Source organism: Chrysemys picta, chromosome 4 (genome assembly GCF_011386835.1).
Source record: "Chrysemys picta bellii isolate R12L10 chromosome 4, ASM1138683v2, whole genome shotgun sequence".
Classification (NCBI taxonomy): Eukaryota; Metazoa; Chordata; order Testudines; family Emydidae; genus Chrysemys; species Chrysemys picta.
Window position 1 is genome coordinate 35226807 of NC_088794.1, and position 20634 is coordinate 35247440.

At 41.6% G+C, this 20634-nt stretch overlaps 1 protein-coding gene across 1 annotated transcript in view; it reads right to left on the bottom strand.

The window, feature by feature from the left end:
* Positions 1–7166: 7166 nt before the first annotated feature.
* Positions 7167–20634, bottom strand: part of MUC6 (mucin 6, oligomeric mucus/gel-forming) — a 107587-nt gene continuing 94119 nt past the window's right edge. The window contains exons 46-53 of the mRNA XM_065594051.1: positions 20217–20255; positions 18747–19265; positions 16680–17234; positions 14918–15463; positions 14248–14646; positions 12371–12409; positions 10902–11004; positions 7167–8639 (exon numbers count right to left, since the gene is read on the bottom strand). Of these exons, the coding sequence (XP_065450123.1) occupies positions 8462–8639; positions 10902–11004; positions 12371–12409; positions 14248–14646; positions 14918–15463; positions 16680–17234; positions 18747–19265; positions 20217–20255 (2378 nt within the window). The 3' untranslated portion in view covers positions 7167–8461. The remainder of the gene's footprint in view (positions 8640–10901; positions 11005–12370; positions 12410–14247; positions 14647–14917; positions 15464–16679; positions 17235–18746; positions 19266–20216; positions 20256–20634) is intronic.

Genomic DNA, 20634 nt, shown 5'->3' on the forward strand with positions numbered 1-20634 from the left:
ACTTGGGGTTCTGTGCTAATCTCTTAGAATTCTTTACTTGAAGCCAGACCTGAGATCTGAAAGTCTGTTTCTGACTTTCACATGATCACCAGTTATTAAAAATAACTGTATTTGAAACTCATTTGGATGCATGAGCTGTAAGACAATCCAGCTCACTCTCCCATGGTGGGTTTTTAGGGCCAACACACTGACAGGAATAAAGTAATGAAAATGTCTCAAAGTAAGCTGATGGAATGCTGAATACACACAAGGGCCCATCTGCTAAGTGAAGTGGTATTGCATTTTTGTTCTTATTTGTTTTTTGGACCACATCATCACTTATTTTATCTACATCAGAACTCCTTCATTGTAGTGCAGATTTTCATAATCGCATATATTAAACTTGCATTACTCTAGTCAAGCAGTTGTGATTTGTAAAGGAAATTGTGCAAAGTTATAAAAACTTGCACTGATTTTCTGCACTGTCAGTTAAGTGAATTTGCAGGTAAACTTGACTTTTAAGGGTTTTTTTAAGAATTGTTGAGTAGCCTCATCCTAAAGTCTAATGGAGGCTCCAGATGCACAGCATTTCTAAAAACCAGGCTGTTTGATTCAGGTGCTACCTTTCCCTCAAATCTTTTGTTCCGTTTACACAGTTATCCAATTCAAATGATATGGACTGGTTGTCTCTCTCAGTATCCATTAAAACACACATCCTGAGTAAAATACCAGTCTCCTTGACAGTGTTTCAGTGTGTTACTCTAATCTTAATAGGTTAGTCTTCTGCCTACCTTTTCTGTTTTGAACTAATTGCTTATTGAAAATATAGGGAGCCATATTCTGAACAGCAAATTGGATCATTTCACTATAGATTCCATTAGATATTAGCTAGTCTGGTTCCTGTCAGAGCAGGATTGCTCTTTACTGTACATTTGTTGACATGCTGTACAAAAATGAGCTTTTTCTCTGGATCCCCTAATATCTGAACTGATACTGATCACCTTACCTTTAGTCTTCCTTTCAGTATAACTGGCAAGCTGCCTCAGTCTGACTTTCCTTTGCTCTTCAGTCCTTATGTGCAGCTCTTCCATTCCACCTTCCAGCGGTTACAGCTTTGTCTGACCTTGTGGGAGCCAGGACAGTGCACCGGCTGCTGCCCTCTTTCTTGAACTGCATGCATTGAGATGCAGTGGGTGATTCACACCAAACCCTGGTGGTGGTCAATCTGGAACAGTTTTCAAAATCCCTGTGCTGTAAAATGCTCTGTTTCAGGGACGAGGGCAGCTGGTGCTCAGAGGTATCTGGGTCTGAAGTTTCTTGTTAATATCGGGAGGATGGTGGGAGTTTTTTAGGGTAGGAGGGAGAGCCAGGGAGGGAGTCTGGAAGGCTAGGAAGGTGAACAGCAATGTCCTCTCAATGTTAACAAATGCCTATTTCTAATCTGCCAGACTTTCCTGCACTCACAAGGAAAAGCCCCCACTTCAGTCTGTTTCATACTCACAATTTTATTTGGGCCTGGAGGATTCTCTAGGAGCCCATTAACACTTTTTTCCCCTGCTACATATTTGTTTCAGAGCCATACGTATAAACTGTCCTCAGCAAGAGTTGATAGTCTGACACACTGAGAGAGTCAAAGACCAAATTATAGAACCCAAGTCTCCTGTGTGGCTATAAAATGCACTAATCATAGAACAAAATCATCCAACCATTAGATAGACTTTTGATTAGTGAAATAATTGACACTTGTGTCTTATTAAAAAGAAAGTTGTTGGCTATTGCAGGTCTCTTTCCTGTTATATGGTTTAATTGATTAAGAGAGTTCCATTAAAACTTGGTCTAGCACATCAATAACTTTAATCATATGCTGAATTAATCTATTCTTGCTTTCAAATGTAGGAAACAGGAATATGGTGAATGCCCAGTAGACAAAAATACCTGACCAAATCATGCAGGTGTGGGGAAACACCTGAGGAGCTGTGCTGGTTTCGATATTTCCCGGACTGGTGATCATCAGTTAAAAAGCTAATCATATCGTATCTTATTGTAGTCTGAATTAAAATATTGACATTTACCATTCAAATATTAACATTCCAAGGGTGGTGTTGTACATTGTCTAATAACACCAAATTTCTCCTTATGTAAACTCTCTCAGCAACCTAACAATTTTTATTGTCTGATCTCCATCTCATATGTTAGCTTTCTGACAATGAAGTGCCCAGAGCTGAATTATTCCTGGTTAAGCTGCACTCTAATCGTAGAAGATTAGGGTTGGAAGAGAGCTCAGGAGGTCATCTAGTCCAACCCCCTTCTCAAAGCAGGACCAACACGAACTAAATCATTCCAGCCAGGGCTTTGTCAAGTCAGACCTTAAAAATCTCTAAGGATGGAGATTCCACCACCTCCCTAGGTAACCCATTCCAGTGCTTCACCACCCTCCTAGTGAAATAGTGTTAACTAATATCCAACCTAGACCTCCCCTACTGCAACTTGAGACCAATGCTTCTTGTTCTGTCATCTGCCACCACTGAGAACAGCCGAGCTCCATCCTCTTTGGAACCCCCCTTCAGGTAGTTGAAGGCTGCTATCAAATCGCCCCCCTCATTCTTCTGCAGACTAAACAAGCCCAGTTCCCTCAGCCTCTCCTCATAAGTCATGTGCCCCAGCCCCCTGATTATTTTCATTGCCCTCCACTGGACTCTCCAATTTGTCCACATCTTTTCTGTAGTGGGGGGCCTAAAACTGGACGCAATACTCCAGGTGTAGCCTCACCAGTGCAATGTTCCTACTAATGCAGCCCAATAGGCCAGTTGCCTTGGCAACAAGGGTACACTGCTGACTCATATCTAGCTTCTCATCCACTATAATCCCCAAGTCCTTTTCTGCAGAATTTCTGTTTAGCCACTAGGTCACCAGCCTGTAGCAGTGCATGGGATTCTTCTGTCCTAAGTGCAGGACTCTGTACTTGTCCTTGTTGAATCTCATCAGATTTCTTTTGGCCCAATCCTCCAATTTGTCTAGGTCGCTCTGGACCCTATCCCTACCCTCCAGCATATCTATCTCTCCCCCCCAGCTTAGTGTCATCTGCAAACTTGCTGTGGGTGCAATCCATCCCATCATCAGATCATTAATGAAGATGATGAACAAAACCAGCTCCAGGACCGACCCCTGGGGCACTCCGCTTGATACCAGCTGCCAACTAGATATCGAGCTGTTGATCGCTACCCGTTGAGCCCGACAATCTAGCCAGCTTTCTATCAACTTTATAGTCCATTCATCCAATCCATACTTTTTTTAACTTGCTGGCAAGAATACTGTGGGAGCCATATCAAAATCTTTTCTAAAGTCAAGATAGATCACGTCCACTGCTTTCCCCATGTCCACAGAGCCAGTTATCTCATCATAGAAGGCAATCAGGTTGGTCAGGCATGACTTGCCCTTGGTGAATCCACCTTCCTCTCCTCCAAGTGCTCTAAAATGGTTTCCTTGAGGACCTGCTCCATGATTTTTCCAGGGACTGAGGTGAGGCTGACCGGTCTGTAGTTCCCCAGGTTCTCCTTCTTCCTTTTTTTGAAGATGAGCACTATATTTGCCTTTTTCCAATCGTTGGGGACCTCCCCTGATCGCCACGAGTTTTCAAAGATAATGGCCAATGGCTCTGCAATCACATCAGCCAATTCCCTTAGCATCCTGGGATGCATTAGATCTGGACCCATGGACTTGTGCATGTTCAGCATTTCTAAATAGTCCTTAATCTGTTCCTTGACCACTGCGGGCTGCTCACCTCCTCCCCATATTGTGTTGACCAGGACAGCAGTGTGGGAGCTGACCTTATCTGTGAAAACCGAGGCAAAAAAAGCATTGAGTATTTCAGCTTTTTCCACATCTGTCACTAGGTTCCCTACCCCATTCAGTAAGGGTCCCACACTTTCCTTGACCTTTTTCTTGTTGCTAACATACCTGTAGAAACCCTTCTTGTTATCCTTCACATCCCTTGCTAGCTGCAACTCCAGTTGTATTTTGGCCTTTCCTGCATGCTCAAGCAATATTTTTATACTCCTCCCTAGTAGTTATCTGTCCAAGTTTCCATTTCTTGTAAGCTTCCTTTTTGCATTTAAGCTCACTGAAGATTTCACTGTTAAGCCAAGCTGGTCGCCAGCCATATTTGCTATTCTTTCTGCACATCAGGATGGTTTGTTCCTGAGCCCTCAATAAGGCTTCTTTAAAATACAGCCAGCTTTCCTGGACTCCTTCCCCCTCTGTATTAAGGGTTTTGTAGGACAAGAAGAATGCAACGATGCACTGCGGGGGTAAGGGGCATGTAGTTGGCCCCTCTCAAAGAATAGCTATTAAGTAAATGCTAGGGTTGGGGTAACTTCCAGTAGCTGCAGTTCACCCATGTCTATATCTAATTGATCCCTGGTAAGGATCCCTTTTATTCCACAGGATCCTTATGTCTCAAGAGCATGTTTTTGCCTGAGGAATGCAGTGTTAGATGTTTTAAAAAAATTCCTTGGGGGCTGGTACTACCAAACTGCTTTTAGAAAGGTCTCTAATCCTCTTTTCCCGGAACCCAGATGCATTGGAAAGGCCAACTCTGGCTAAGATGCATGTCTCCCTCTCCTGAGCTAAAAAAGAGGCAGATATGATGGGGAAAGCCAGTTATAGTGGGATCTTTTCCCATCTTCATGACGGGAGTAACTCCAGAAAGAGGGTATGTCCACTGGAAGAATGTGTGAGAGTCCCTAGAGCCTGCACTAACTGCCTTGCTCCTAATTCGCAAGCTTAGCTGCTTCCTCCCTTCAGACTGAAGATGGGAGGGACCAGGTTACCATCCTTGCCCCACTATCTGGTATGGCAGGATCCAGATTCAGAATGGATCCTGCCATACTAGATAGTGGGGCAAGGATGGTAACCTGGTCCCTCCCATCTTCAGTACTAATATTCCGGCTGGGTCAGAGCATGCGAGGAGACAATCAGTCTTTGAGGGTAAGGAGAGTCTGAATCATCTGAAATATTTGAGTGAGCTGAGCCCAATTTCACTCCTCCCTCTCAAGCAGGAGCATAGTCATGGAAACACAAGGCAAACAAATGAAAATTAATTCTCAGGGGAGGGAGAGTCAGTCATCTGAATCAGTTAGAGGCTCAAAAATATTTAAATAAAAGTATAAACTTTTTCACTCAGAATGGTTTGTAACAGAGCAGGTCTGTTGCTGCCCTAAGTAAGCTATAGTAACTCTCCTTTTCCCTGGGGAAGATATTGACAGGAATGGGAATTTCCAGCCACACACCAGCTGTGAAAAGTACTGGGCTCTTATCCCCAGATGCTGCTGTAGGCCACCATGTCCTCTTACAGCTAGCCTACGTCAATCCACCCCCTCCCCCGCAAGCAGGCCCATGGATGTTTGGGACTGGGAGCAACCCAGTTGTGGAAGAATAAGCAGCTCACCATTTCCTACTTTCCAGACCTCACCCCCATTTCAGGACCCTAAAAAGTTCCCCACTGTGCTCTAGTTCACGTTCAACGTGGTGTCAATGCTGAAGGTAAATGTCTGTCTTGCCTGGTGCTGAAGGACTTTGTGTTCCTAACCCAAGTAGATTTTCACATGCATGAGTGGGCTCCTTGCTCAGGAGGAATTAAGGGATCATCTGATAGGTCAAAACCTAGTAAAGCCCCAGCCTGATGTGATCTCAGCAGATTTCCATCTCTCTTCTTGGGCTTCCTGGGAACTAGGCAAGGTTGAATTCAAGGTTTCAGTCCTAAACTCCAAAACCTGCTGTGGACTGGCCAGAGTTCCCTCACCCTGCTTGAGCATGACCCTCTGATAGCTACATCCTCCTGAAGCAACAGAAATCTCAACTTCCAACGTCAAAATGTGTGCAAGGGACAGAGCTTTCTTGGCATTGGCCATGAATCTGGAACAAATCATTCCCTGAAGAGATCAGGATGGTCCTGAACCTCAGTATCATCAAACCAAAATATAAAACACATCATAATTTTAGTGGTATTTTTTTAATCTAGCCCCCAGCCGCTGCTGACTGTAGGGATATGAGAATTTTTTAAGACATGAAAGATACCAGTACCAGGAACAAAGGTATGACTAACAACTTCAGTAAAAGGCCACTGCGCTTGTCTCTATTGTAGATGCCTGCTCTTCTGGGAAACATGGCTGCTAAGCCTTTAAGAGTTGTTGGAAGTTTAAGAGTCTGGATGGGCTGAGTAACAGGGGAATTCTGCAGTTAGCAGTTCTGGAATCCTGGGACAGGTTGGAATTGGCATCTGCATCTGCGCTGAGGTGGTGAAGGAAGAAACAGAGGTGGGGGCGGGGGAAGCCTGCAGAAAGGTAGAGGAAATTAAGTTCCACAGATGGAAAGAAAGGTAGGATGTAATTAGAAATGGGAAAGTAGCTTGTCCAAAGCAGGGTTAAGGAGGGCATCAGGGATCTAGTAAGACAACTTGTCAGAACACTTTATCATATACATTATTCTTAACTCCCCCTCTCAAATACTTGATTTTTTTCTTCATTTTCAATTTTATTCCATTACATTCTTACATGGCCAGGTACCTGTCTCATTAATGCTTTCCATGAAACCCAAGTTCAGTGTAAGGACCTGTTCTTTCACTCAGTGCTGAAGTGACTCTGTTCAGATAGCTGGAGTGAAAGGCTGATGGTCACATAGGGAAATCTGAGCCACATGCGGCTCTTCAGAAGTTAATATGTGGCTCCTTGTATAGGCACCAACTCTGGGGCTGGAGCTACAGGCACCAACTTTCCAGTGTGCTAGAGGGTGCTTCCTGCTCAACCCCCTGGCTCTGCCACAGGCCCTGCCCCCACTCCACCCCTTCCTGCCCTCTCCCCTGAGCCTGCTGTGTCCTCCCTCCTCCCCCCCCCCCGAGCCTCCTGCACCCCATGAAACAGCTGATGGGGAGGGAGGGGGAGGCGCTGAATGGCTGCCAGTGGGTTGAAGGCACTGGGAAGCGGGGAGCTGATTGGGGGCTATTGACATATTACTGTGGCTCTTTGGCAATGTACATTGGTAAATTCTGGCTCCTTCTCAGACTCAGGTGGGCCACCCCTGATCTAGGTCATGAACATGTAAAAATCCCCCTGCCACTCCTCCCCCATCTTGTTTGTGTTAAACGAGAGATGGGAAAGGAAACTATTGAAGGAATACACAGATGACATCACTGCTGTGCTAGCTTTTTATTTGCAATTTATTGAACATACATTTAAAAAAGAAATGCATCTCTAACCCATAAAAGTGCAAATGAGAGTACACTTCTCGATAAAGGGCACTGAGCCACTGTGGACAAACATTCTGTTAACAGGTCCCTCCTACAAAAATGCCTCAACCTGACTCCAATTGTCCAGGCTGCCAAACTGTCCTGCAACTCCCAGGCAAACTACAGAAATCTCCACCTGCCTGACAAGTGATTCCTCATACTCTTCCAGCTGTTAAAACTTCCCATAATATCCCTTATAGGTGCTCTGAGACCCAGCTACTGAACCCTCTCACACTCCCCAGAGAAACACTTTAACCCAACCTCTCCGTTCTGCAGAAAGCCTTGCCTCCCATCTTGCTGTATAACTTGCCTGCAAACCCCTCCAACATCCAGCTGCTGACTCAGCCTCAAGACCCAATAAGTACGCTGGACTTTCCTGCAATCCCCTCACTAAAGAGCACCCTATGTTTGCCAGCTCTCCCTATTTTTAGCAGAATATTTTTCAGCTGCTGCTCATCCAAAAAGATCCCCCCGTCGTCTGGTTCCGTGGCATTTTTAAAGGTTGTTTGTATTTTTTCCTGCTTATTTGTCTCTCTTTATAGTATTCATGTGTTGGCAGGTATGTTCCCTTCATCTTTAACACCCTCAGGAAACCCTCACCACTCACAAATAAGTGTGATGGCCTCCCTCCCAGATATCATACCATTCTCTCACTTCCTGGCAAGCCCCTTGGCTAACTTCTTCTCTCCTCTCCTAGTTATTCTTTTCAGATGTCATCCACTTAGACACTGGCTAGCATTCTATGGATTAACAGATCATTTTATGAATTTACAGAAACACTGCAGCTGTTTACAGTAGAAAGTGCATTCTAACCCAATGGTCACTTGAACACAGATGTAAAGAATTAGCAGTTCGTCACATTGTATTTGAAAGAGCAAACCCCCCATTAGTATTATATAGTACATAATCAGTCAGGCCAGCCTTCAGCATTTGGTTAAAGAGTGTCTTGAGCAAGCCAGACACTCCTGGATCCTCCCTTTCTCCCCCCCAATTTAGAAATAAATTATTCACATCATTCTAATACTATAGTTATCTGCATTCTAGATAACTGCCCTGGGTGTCTCCCTACAAAGCTGGCCCATGTAATCAGCAGAAGTAGACATAATAATGAACAGTCATTGTTTGAAACGTTGTAAATTATTACCATGTAATTTCATTTAAAAAAAAAAATCGGGTTTGATACTGTTTGAAAAGGCCCAGCTAGTGTGTGCAGCCATCATAGTTACATACGCAGCCACCAAATATGATGATTTCCATAATGAGCTTCTTTCCAGGGCGATCTGGGTCTGGGCAAGGCATTTTCAGTTCCTTTTTATGTAGTGTGACTGGCATACAGCAGCCACATTCCACATCTACCATCATCTTTGCGATATTTAGCCTGTTAAAATGAAGAGAAATCAAGTATTCGATTAGGCAAAACAGCTGTTTGCAAGCCCTTAGCACAAGAGGTGGGTTTACAGGCCATGTTCTAACTTGTATGGAAAGCACATATCGTGTAGATTCATGAGAACTTGATACAGCTGGTTCTGAAGGATTGTGTCATTAACCTATGCTTCTGACAGTAATGTCATTTTATGGATTCTGGACATAATACGCTGCTGTGGTGGCATTTATAACTACAAAGGTCTGTAACATGAGTTAAACCCTTTTGTGCTTCAAACAGGTTAAAATATAAAAAGACACAGCCAAATGAATAAATATAAAACTATGGGCCAGATCCTCAGCTGGGGCAAACTGGCACAGCGTCATTGAAGTCAATGATTTATACTATCTATTTGGCCGTAAGATCCTAAATAGATTCAGAAAGCTACATGTGGATACGCTTAAATATTATAGATGTATATTTTAAAAATAAATTTGAAGATCATTCCCTCTTATTCATCAGCAAAGACTTGTTATAGTGCTGTTTTTCCTGCAAGAATTAATAGAATCCTTAATAGCTAAAGGTCTGTAAGCAATGCAACAACCTGCCCTGTTTTATGGGTTCATGATAACTTTTTGTTCAGGAGAAATATAGACCCCTGAACTTCTACCCTAACAGATACAAAACAAAACTTTCAATTTACATTTTAAGGCTGGAGCTTCAAAAGGGCATACGAGACTTAGCCACTCAACTCCAATGAAAATTAGTGGGGTTTGGTTGCCTAGTTCCCCTTGAATTCCTTTGAGAGTTCCAACCTAAATTGTAATTTTAAGGCTATCCATTAAAATATGGGGGTTCTCTACAAAATGGCTTTGAAATATCTATTGTTTATACAGTGGTTATATTATGCATCAACAATTTCTCTTTGCACAGTTTGCGTGTTAAAAATGTTTTTTTCCCTAGCTACCAGCACCAGAATCTCAGCTGAAAATCTGAGAGTCAGGCTATGTCATTTTCTGGCTCTGATCTCAATAACAGAGTAACAAGTAGGAAACTTCCTATGCTATATCTGTGCTGGCGCTACGGAGCTAACAGGTATAAAAGTAGTAAAAAATAATTTTAGACACTAAAGTACGTAGATGAGACTCGGATTCTACTCTGAAGATGCTATTTTTCATAGTTTTATGCCTATAGCCAACTACATTTTAAAGAGCAAATTTTGTCACCGTGTGTGCGCGTGGTAGAATTTGGCCTAGAGGTCTCAAACAATTTGTGTTTACAGTAACAATTACATAAACATTTAAATTAGGGAAACTGAAAAATGGAAAAAAAATTGGTTTTGCCCTTTACGATTCTTATATCATATGATCTATAAAGAAGGAAAAGATTGGCTCAATTTATATTATATTATCTATGTTTTAGCCTCCCTTTCCTTGATGATGGTGAACATCCTTGGAAAGATAAGTAATCCCTCTCAAAAATCAGTTCCAGATATACTGTGGACCCTAAAATCTTTCTCCAATCTTAAGATCTTTATTTTTGTTTGTTTTTTTGTTTTACCCCATTTTGTGTTTAGCTACTAACCTGTATTTTAAACTGCTGATGGAGAACTGAACTCATTTATAAGCATGCATCTTTTTGCTTCAGAATTTACTTATGTTAAATATTGTAGCCATTCACTGTTTTCTTTTCAATAGCCTGGCTCTTTATGTTGACTGCTGGGCGGATATAATAAACACTTCTATATTGTTCAGAATTAGTGTACACCACTGCTGGACCTCTCCATTCAAGTGGCAAATTCCTAGTTTTATTGGATCCTTGATCCCTTGCCTGGGCAGCTCTATTTATTCACTGGGGCTGTCTGTTTGAGAAATCATTTTCATAACTGTAAACACAATTGATCCATATGCAGCATGATGTAGTGGAGACTGCTGAAATGCCATTATATATAATGTCACCAAATATGAATTTGGGAGAAATTTCCTGGCTTGCTTTCTACCTTTATTTGTAAACTTGGAGATTTTTGACAATTTTAGTCTGTGATGACCTCCTCTGTACAAGAGAACAGAGCAGCTTAACATCCTTAGAAGTGACACATGTCTTGGACGTAGACGTCCATGTTTTTATTTTAGGGAAGTGGGGAAATATAGTTCTCTGCCTTGTAAAGCAGTTCAGCAGACTGGTGCTTACCAAAACACATTATTTTAAAAAAAGGTAATAAAATAAATCAGTGTGGTGTAGCTCATCTTTGCTGTGCAATTTCTCATAGATCCTTACTTTGCTGAAGATGGACACATTCCTTCACAGCGGGTCAAGGTGACATTTGTAGTACATCCTTTGTAAGTCACTTGCTCCTCATATTCAATCTCTCTACAACGTTCTGTCAAATGTAAAAGAAAAGAAAGATAATGATCAGAAATCTAACTTGAGAAGATATTGGATTAGCTCTGGTGGACTGAAAGCATACAGGCTAAATCCTATGCAAAAACATTTCAATTAGACATTTCCAATAGGCTGAAGAGAACTGATCATTAACAAGCCAATAATATAAAACAAGTAATTTTTAACTTAGGCACCTAAGTTGAATCAGAGCTGAAACAAGAAAATACATTTGAGAAAAGGGTAAGAAACTGGAATCTCTAATGAATGAAATAGAATCCAGTTTTAAAGAACAAAGTGAAAATGACACTCAACAGGGAAAACACTTGAATTGTATTACTGATGAGAATGAAAGGATACAAATAATACAGGCTATCAAGCCAGTTCTGGTTAAAAAATCTTTGATTTCTTTGCCTTCTAAATAGCATAGAGGTTAAGGACTTAAAGTATGTCTCTCTGATATAACATGTCCGAAAACGAATGACAGTCAGATGTAGCCAACATACAGAATGTCCATGCTGTAGCATTGATCAGGCTAATGTTATAAAGTTTTACTTCTCCTCCCCTCCCCACCAGACTTGCATTCTAGGTGGAACACACAATGCTACTTGTTGCTTAGTGACTATGCTCAATGAGGTTACCAAGTGAAATATATTGATGTCTTATTTTATATCATGAGGTAACTCAAATTAACACTACACACTGAGCAGTACGTTGACTGAAAGGTCTAATGCTCCTAGTCTGGGAGTGCTGTGAACAGAGATTGCTTTCCCCCTGTGTCTCAGCACCTCATTCTACTTAGTGGTTTGAGCATTGACCTGCTAAACCCAGGGCTGTGAGTTCAATCCTTGAGGGGGCCACTTAGGGATCTAGGGCAAAAATCTGCATGGGGATTGGTCTGCTTTAAGCAGGAGATTGGACTAGATGACCTCCTGAGGTCCCTTCCAACCTTGATACTCTATGATTCTTAAGTGATCTTCTCTAATGAGTACTTAGAGCAGTGCTAAGCCTCTCATCCAAAAGAAGGGTTGCTGGGCTGTAGGACCAGACTATAGTATTGACAAGGTAAATGGAATAAATTATTAGGAACCGTAAAGTCTATCCTATTAGACACAAGGATGGGATGCCTCCTTCCAACCATTATTTTATAGTCTGTCTCTCAAGAGCAATTATTTGAGCCCTTCATTTTGATTAAAACTCAGCTTTTTGAAAGGCATTGGTAATGTCCTGAAAGGTCAGGAAACGTATATGAATTACCCACATAGGGGGTGAAAAAGTGTTAGAGGAAAGAAAATAGCATTATAATAACAAAATATCATGGAAGCCAACACAGCACTATTACATTGCTCACTGACTGAGGAACTAACCTTTTGAAGGTGTTGTAGTTAGTAAAGTAGGCACTGTGCCTGTGAAAAAGGAATACACAGTAAACTGTGAGAATGAAAAGAAACAAAGCAGATATCAAAACTTAAAAGATCAAATAGTGGCGGAAATCTTTTGAGATTTAATTTTTCTCCCATTCCAACAAGGGGCTCACTACCGGAGTAACATCAAGGGCAGTATAGGGTATTTTAATCAGGTATAAATAGCACAATGTCATATCCTTTAATCAGGGTGCTCAATCTTCAAACTACAGAAATTATCTTGGATTTATATAGTCCCTTTCCTACCCCATGGTATCAGAAAACACTTGACAAAATGAGTTATACAATCCATTTCAAATGATGGCTGTTGCATGAAACAAGATACTTTTCTGTTTCATCAGAAAAATAGATAGAGCTCTTAATCTGAATGCTTTTTCACCTCAGTTACCAAAGATAGTCAGTACTTCAGTACAAAGAGACCATTTGGTTGTCAGACATGTAATGTGAGTGACGGCAGAATTGTGACAGGCAGTTACACAATTGGTTAAGCAAGCAAAGATCTGCAAAATATAGAGAACTGCTCTGACTGCAATTATCTTCCAAAATTTTCAAAAGTGTACCCTCCAAGTTATATTTTCCAAAGAGACTTAGGTACCTAAATAAGTCAATGAAACTTAGGCTCCTAAGTCACTAACATGCTTTTGAAAAACATTACCCTCTAACTTTTCCAAATAGCCTAGCAAAGGAAAGACCTGAATGAACTAGTATGTAACCTTGGGGAAACGTGAGTAATTATCAAATTCTTAACAGGCATTGTCATGCTACATGCACCAACTCACAAATAGTTGGGAATTCATCACTCAAACACAACACTCCCATCCTGGTCACGTAAAACTGGTGAACGGGAGAAGTAAGTTGAGAGAAAAGGAAGACTCAAATACAGGGGGGACAATTTAAATCTTCCCATCCTACAATGTGAAGTACCAATTTTAACAGTGGTCTATGGTACTTTCAGCCAATTCTAATGCATTTTCTGCTCTAAAAGCTAAAAGTGGAAATGTTCAACTATCAAAATTATTTTTATAACAACGAGTTGAAGACGGTGGTTAAGCCATAAACCAATGCCGACAGAACAGCAGGGTTTGTGGCAGGAAGGAAAAGGTGTCTAAATACTCCACAGAGCCTAAAAAGAAAGAGAGAAAGGATCAGAAAAATAAATGCAAAATAAAAAAAATAGTTGGGGAACTTCGTCGTTTCCCTACTTTTTTGTCTTGTTGTAAAAGGAACTATTTTAATAGGAGAAAGACACATAACATTGCAAAAGCATGTAAAGTTAAAGCATACCAAATTAATAATATAACCAATAACCTATGACACTTCTTGGCTATTCTTGCATGAACACTCTACTAAAGTGAAAATTTTGTCCTGGTTAATGGCTATATTGATGAATCTCCAAATGGCAGTGTTCTGTTCAGAATATAATGAAAAATAAAAAAGGGTTTGAATATATCAAAAATGGCATATTATATCACCAAGAAATACTAATGATGATTGTTAGATATTTATTGGTGGGATCTTAAGAAGGCTGCTTAGCTGAATACATTCTGAATAAAATGTATTACTTCACATAAAACCCATATTTTTCAGCTGCAGGAATATGTGTATCAAAATAAAAAGGAGAAAGTGGGATGGAGACAGAATGCAATTAGGGACATTTGCTAATGTTTGTTTAACTATCATCGTTTATGACTATAAGATGTATAAGCTCTTACATATAAACATTCAGAAAAATTATTTTAAAATTATGTTAAAAGTGATTGTAGCGTACAAAAAAGACAACAAACTATAACAGATTGCATAATACTCCATTTAAAACTTACCAGGGGGGTGAAAGCCTGTAGTAAATGCAGTAGAAGCTGTAGTTGTTTCATTGAATAGAGCTGTGGTTTTTGTTGTGGTTGGTGTTATGTATGTAGTTGATTTGATTGTGGCTGTCTCAGTTGATGAACTAGTTGGGGTAGTTGAAAAAGTTGTGATTTTGATGGTTGTGGTTTTCGGAGTAGTGGATGTTATCACAGTGAGAGTCGAAGCCGTAGATGTGGACGTAGTCATTTTTGATATCGGTTTTTTGGTGATTGAGGTAGTGGCATTAGGCAGAGTGGTGGATTCCAATGTTGAAAATTCAGTTGAGGTAGAGATTGGCGTAGTTGTTTGTGAAGTGCTTGTAGTGGATTTAATAGAAGTACTGGAAGTTGTGGTTTTTCTAGTTGACTTTATTACTGCAAAGTAAGAGTTTAAAGAAAGGGAAAAAATGAACATATGATGTGGCTAAATGAAGACACCTCAAACTATCAAACAAGATATTTAAATTGGCATATATATAATATTTTGGACCAGTGAGCTTTCTGTGGTGATCAAAAGAAGGTAACAAAGAGTAATGGTTCCAACATTTTTGAATAAAGAAATCTGTGTTGCATAAAAGCAATTAAAAGACAAGTATTATACCAGTAATTTCCCATGCACAGAATGAAAGGAAAGAGTAAAATGTACCTGTTGGTGTTGTCCTCATTGTGGATTTAGTTGAAATAGCAGTAGAAGAAATTCCTGTCAGTGTTGTGGCTTTTATGGTGCTTGGGGTGATGGACTCTGATGTTGACCTAGCTGTTGGGACCGTTGTCGTCAGCGTGACAGATGTGAGTGTAGTTGGGGTGGTGGTTGTGCTGGATGTGGCAGAGGTAATGGAAGGTATAGGGGTTGTCAGTGATGTGGTTTTTGTGGTGGTAGAGGTAATGGTTTGCGGGGAGGTGGACTTTGATATGATGGTCTTCGCTGAACTAGTGGTCAAGGTAGTTGTCGTCAGAGTGACGGTTGTGGGTGTAGTTGGTATGGCGGTTGTGCTGGACACCGTAGACGTAGTAGAAGGAGTAGTCGTTGTCAGAGTTGTGGTTATCAGCCTAGTTTTTGGTGAGGAGGTTGGAGTGGACTCTGTAGAAATAGTGGTTTTGGACGTTGTAGAGACAGATGTTATTGGTGTTGTTTTCGTCGTACTGATGAGGATAGTTCTTTGTGGTGATGTGCTTTCTATAGTCTTTATTACTGTCAGAGAGAAATGTGAGTTGATATGGTGAGACTGACAAGAAAATGGTGGATTGCAGAAGAAGAGTTTACCATAACAAATTATATGAATATGAACAAGGTTTTTAGAGAGAGCTCAACTTTTGTGCTAGATTAAACAAGAAAAAAAATGGAAATAACTGACAAGTGACCCTCTCTCATCCTTCAGTAATGAAGAAATGGGGGAGCACTTCAGGGTGGAAGATTTGACTTGAGGCAGGAGTAGTAGGTTTAGCTGACCCATTTCATGCAAAGCAAGAGTGTAAAGAAAAGAAAACAGCTTGAACCCTGTGAGTGTGACTAATGGAAGTAGGCCTTACCAAACCATCAACCAAGGCTATTATATTCACCTAATTGGAAAATAGCTGTGGATATGCATGGAGTGCATATGTGAGAGAGACAGCATTCACATTCTTCGACTCTTATTTACAACCCATTTCAAACTCTCTGGTGTGTTTCCTTTCAACCACAGATGGTGCAAATGGTTTTTGGTATGTGCCTTTCACAAAAAGGTATAGAGACTGGATTGCATTGGAATGAATTGGGTGTATTGGCCTCTGTGTCCGTACCCAGGAATTAGTTCGAGTTATATATCTACAAGGATCTATGCAATCCTAATGATTAAGAATCTGAAAAGGAGGTGGGATATATTGGAAGAGCGAGCTTTGTGTTGTGAGAAAAAGCAAGTTAGATAGAACAGGAAAAATGCTGTGTTTACACCATACACTTCTTACAAGAATGGCATTTAATCTCCTGTGGTGGAGCTTTGTGACAGGGGCTGCTCTTTTCTCATAGTCTCTCTTCCCTACAAGATTCCAAGTTTCCCCTATCCTGTAACTTGTTTCCTCCCCTTCCTTGGCAGTGAGCTCCACAGCAAGGAGTCTTGGCTTTGCCTGCTAGGGGAAAGATTGGGCTCCCTCGTTCTGCCGGATTGGAGTGACTGCAGGGCACTGTGGACGGGGACCTTTGCCAATTAGTCTGAACAGAGAAATGTCAGAAGAAGCTGGGTGGGGGGAGGGGCTGGGGAGCAGAGTGCAAAGCCAATGAAGAAAAAAATGTTCCCCTGGCCTTTCGACATCTAGGTACCAAAGAGTAACGCTTCAGTTATGTTTGGCTGAAGAAGCCTATGTGGCGTAAAAATCAGTTATTATACTGGTAATTACCCAGGAACAGAATGAAAGCAATGACTAAAATGTACCTGTTGGTGTTGCCCCCGTTGTGGACTGAGTTGATGTAGTAGCTGGAGTAACTGTCGTCAGTGTAGCTGTTTTTACGGTGCTTGGGGTGGTGGACTCTGATGTGGTGCTCTCCGTTGAAGTACTGCTCGGGGCTGTCGTCAGAGTGACGGTCGTGGGTGTAGTTGGTGTGGTGGTTGTGCTGGACTTGGTAGAGGTAATGGAAGGGGTAGAGGATGTCAACATTGTGGTTTTTGTGGTGGTAGAAGTAGTGGTTTGGGTGGAGGTAGACTCTGAGGTGGTGCTCTCTGTTGAACTAGTGGTCAAGGTAGTTGTTGTCAATGTGACGGTTGTTGGTGTAGTTGGTGTGGCAGTTGTGCTGGACTGAGTAGACATAGTGGAAGGAGTAGTCGTTGTCAGAGTTGTGGTTATCAGCCTAGTTTTTGGTATGGAGGTTGAGGTGGACTCTGTTGACGCAGTGGTTTTGGATGTTGTGGAGACTGATGTGGTTGGTGATGTTTTCGTCGTACTTCTGGGGGTAGTTCTTTGTGGTGGTGTGGTTCGTATGGCCTTTGTTACTGTGAGGGAGAAATATGAGTTGATATGGTCAGATTGACAAGAAAATTATAGATTGCAAAAACAACATTTAAATGAATATATAATAACCTAAACTTGAACAAGCTTTTTAGAGAGAGCCCAACTTTATGCTAGATTAAATGAAAAAAATTTTGGAAATAACTGACAGGTGGCCCTCTCTCATCCTTTAGTAATGAAGAAATGGGGGAGCACTAGAAATAAGTACCATTAGTGCCAAGCTTGTTAAAAAAACATAAATGAACAAGGGTTTCTGAAGGGGAGAGAATATAGGTGGTTTAATTCCTACTGATGGAACATATATAAGGATGGAAGAAACCATGCCGCACTCTTTTCAATTAATATATGTCTAAAATGGAAATGGTTTTTGGTATGTACTTTTCTCAGGAATGTATAGAGACTGGATTGCACTGGAATGAAGCGGGTGTATTGGCCTCTGTGTCTGTACCCAGGAATTAGTTGGAGTCAAATATCTACAAGTATCTATGCAATCCTAATGATTAAGCATATGAAAGTTGTAGAGAGAGATGTGGTTGGTGTTGTTTTCCTGGTAGTGCTCGGTGTTACTGTGAGGGAGAAATGTGAATCGATATGGTGACGTTGACAAGAAAATGGTAGATTGCAGAGGAAGAGTTTACCATGACTAAATAATTGTATCACTATGAACAGGGGTTTTAGAATGAAGGCAACTTTGTGCTAGATCAATGGCAATTTCTTTTTTGCAAACAATTGAGAAGTGGCCCTCTCTCATCCTTTAGTAATGGAGAATGGGCCAGCGGTTGAAATAAATGACTTAATTGCCAACCGTTTTAAAAATGCACACATTTGCAAGGGTGTTTACTGGTTGGGAAAGTAGTGGGGCGGGACTGTTTAAATCATTTTGAGGGGCTAAAGTCAAGACGGATGAACAAGGCTGATCTAGATCTCTGATTTTACCAACCGATTGTGGAACTCTCCCCTTGAGACTGGAGTAGTATGTCTAGGTGACTCTTTTCATGCAAAGCAAAAGTGTAAAGAAAAGAAAAAAGCTTGAATCCTGTCAGTGTGACTAAATGAAGTAGGCCTTACCAAACCATCAACCATGGCTGTTAACTTGGCCTAACTGGAAAACAAAATGAATGGACTGGAGTGCATGAATGAGAGAGAAAGCACCCACATTGTTTGACTCGTATCTGCAACCCATTTTAAACTCCCTGGGTCTGTTTCCTTTCAGCCACGTTGAGAGGAAATGGTTTCCAGGATGTGCCTTTTTCAGGAAGGTACAGAGACTGGATTGCCTCTGTGTCCGTCCCCAGGAATTAGTTTGAGTCAAATCTCTAAAGGGATCTATGCAATCCTAATGATTAAGAATCTGAAAAGGAGGTGGGATATATTGGAAGAGTGAGCTTAGTGTTGTGAGAAAAAGCAAGTTAGATAGAAAAGGGAAAATGCTGTGTTTACACCATACACTTCCCACAAGAATGGGCTTCAATCTCCTATGGGGGAGGTTTGTGTACCTGTTGGTGTTGACCCCGTTGTGGACTTAGTTGACGTAGTCGTTGGAGAAACTGTCGTCAGCGTAGTTGTTTTCACGGTGCTTGGGGCGGTGGACTCAGAGGCGGTGCTCTCCGGTGAAGTACTGGTCGGGGCCGTGGTCGTCAGAGAGACGCTTGTGAGTGTAGTTGGTGTGGTGGTTGTGGTGGGCGTGGTAAAGGTAGTGGAAATGGTAGGGGTTGACTTTGATGTTGTGCTCTCTGGTGAGCTAGTGGACAAGGTAGTCGTGGTGAGAGTGAGGGTTGTGGGTGTAGTTGGTGTGGCGGTTGTACTGGTTTCGGTAGACTTGGTGGGAGGCATAGTCGTTGTCACAATTTCTGCTGGAGCGGTTTTTGGAGAGGAGGTGCTTCTTAGACTTATTATTGGTGAGAATGTAGGCCTGGACTCTGTTGATGCAGAGGTTTTGGATGTTGTAGAGACAGATGTGGTTGGTGTTGTTTTGCTGGTACTTCTCGGTGTTGTGGTTTCCACGGTCTTAGTTACTGTGTGGGAGAAATGTGAATCGATAGGGTGACATGGACAAGAAAACGGTGGATTGCAGAGGAAGAATTTTCTATGAGTAAATAACTGTATCATTATGAGCAGGGGTTTTAGAGTGAGTGCACCGTTGTGCTAGATTAAAAGTGACAAAATTGGGTAAACATTTCAGAAGTGGCCCCCTCACATCTTTAGTAATGGTGATAAGTGGGAACACTGACAATAAGTAACTTAATTGCCAATGTTGCGAAAAGAACAAAATAGCATAAAAGCAAGTGCATTTACTGTTTTGTATAGAAATCCAGACGTTTCTGGAAAGGAGTATCTTGTGATCGGTTGTGGTGTTTTAAACCCCCCTGATGGAAGATATATAGGGCGTGAACAAATCATGTCTGACTTTTGTAAGGTAGTATATGTCTTTCTGGAAGGTTTTGTGTTATGTTTGTTGCTTCTTTGTGGTACGTTGATCTAAAGCTTTCTGGGTTACACCATACCTCCAGAGAGAGATACTCTCATCTCTATGCCACCTAATGTTTCTGAGAGAGATTATGCTTGCAGACCTTTACCAATCCACTAAAAATGAATGCTGGATTATTTTATCTTGCATGTTTCGGTCCCTATTCCTGGAAGATGCTGAATGCGTTCTGATCCCTCTGTTGAAGCTAGGTGTGGGAGCTGGCATCTCTTCACCTCACAGGGTAGGGTCCTTCATGCTTTGTTAACTCCCTACCTCAGTTTAAATGTTTTGATCAGGGCACAGCTAGATCTGTGGTACCCCGTATCTGCTTTTTAGGCCCAGAAAAGATACCGAAGGTGCAGGGAGCTATTTTAGCTTCCAGAGGGCACCTTGTCCCTAGTGTCTTTGCAACCTTATCTGGAAGGGCTCAATGCAAGGGTCTAAAATTGAGACGAGCAAGGCTAATCTGTAACTCTTATTTCACGAACTGTCAACTCACCAGATGAGGATGGAGTACTAGGTTTAGTTGGCTCTTTTCCTGCAAAGGAAGAGTGAAAAGTAAAGAAAAAGGGTTGAATCGCGGGAAGGTGACTAAATGAAGTAGGCCTCCTTAACCATCAATCAATGCAATTATATTGGCCTAACTGGAAAATGCTCCTTGTCAGTAAGTACCACAGCAAGGAGATGTGGCTACCTCTCCTAGCGAGATGATTGAGCTTCCTTGCTCTCCAAGACGTGAGTGACTGCAGGGCACTGTGGAAGGGGACCTTTGCCAATTAGTCTGAACAGAGAAATGTCAGAAGGAGCTGGGTGTGGGGGAGGGGATGAGGAGCAGAGAGCAAGGCCAATGAAGCAAAAAGTTCCCCTGGCCTTTCGACATCTAGGTACCAAAGAGTAATGCTTCAGTCATGTTTGGC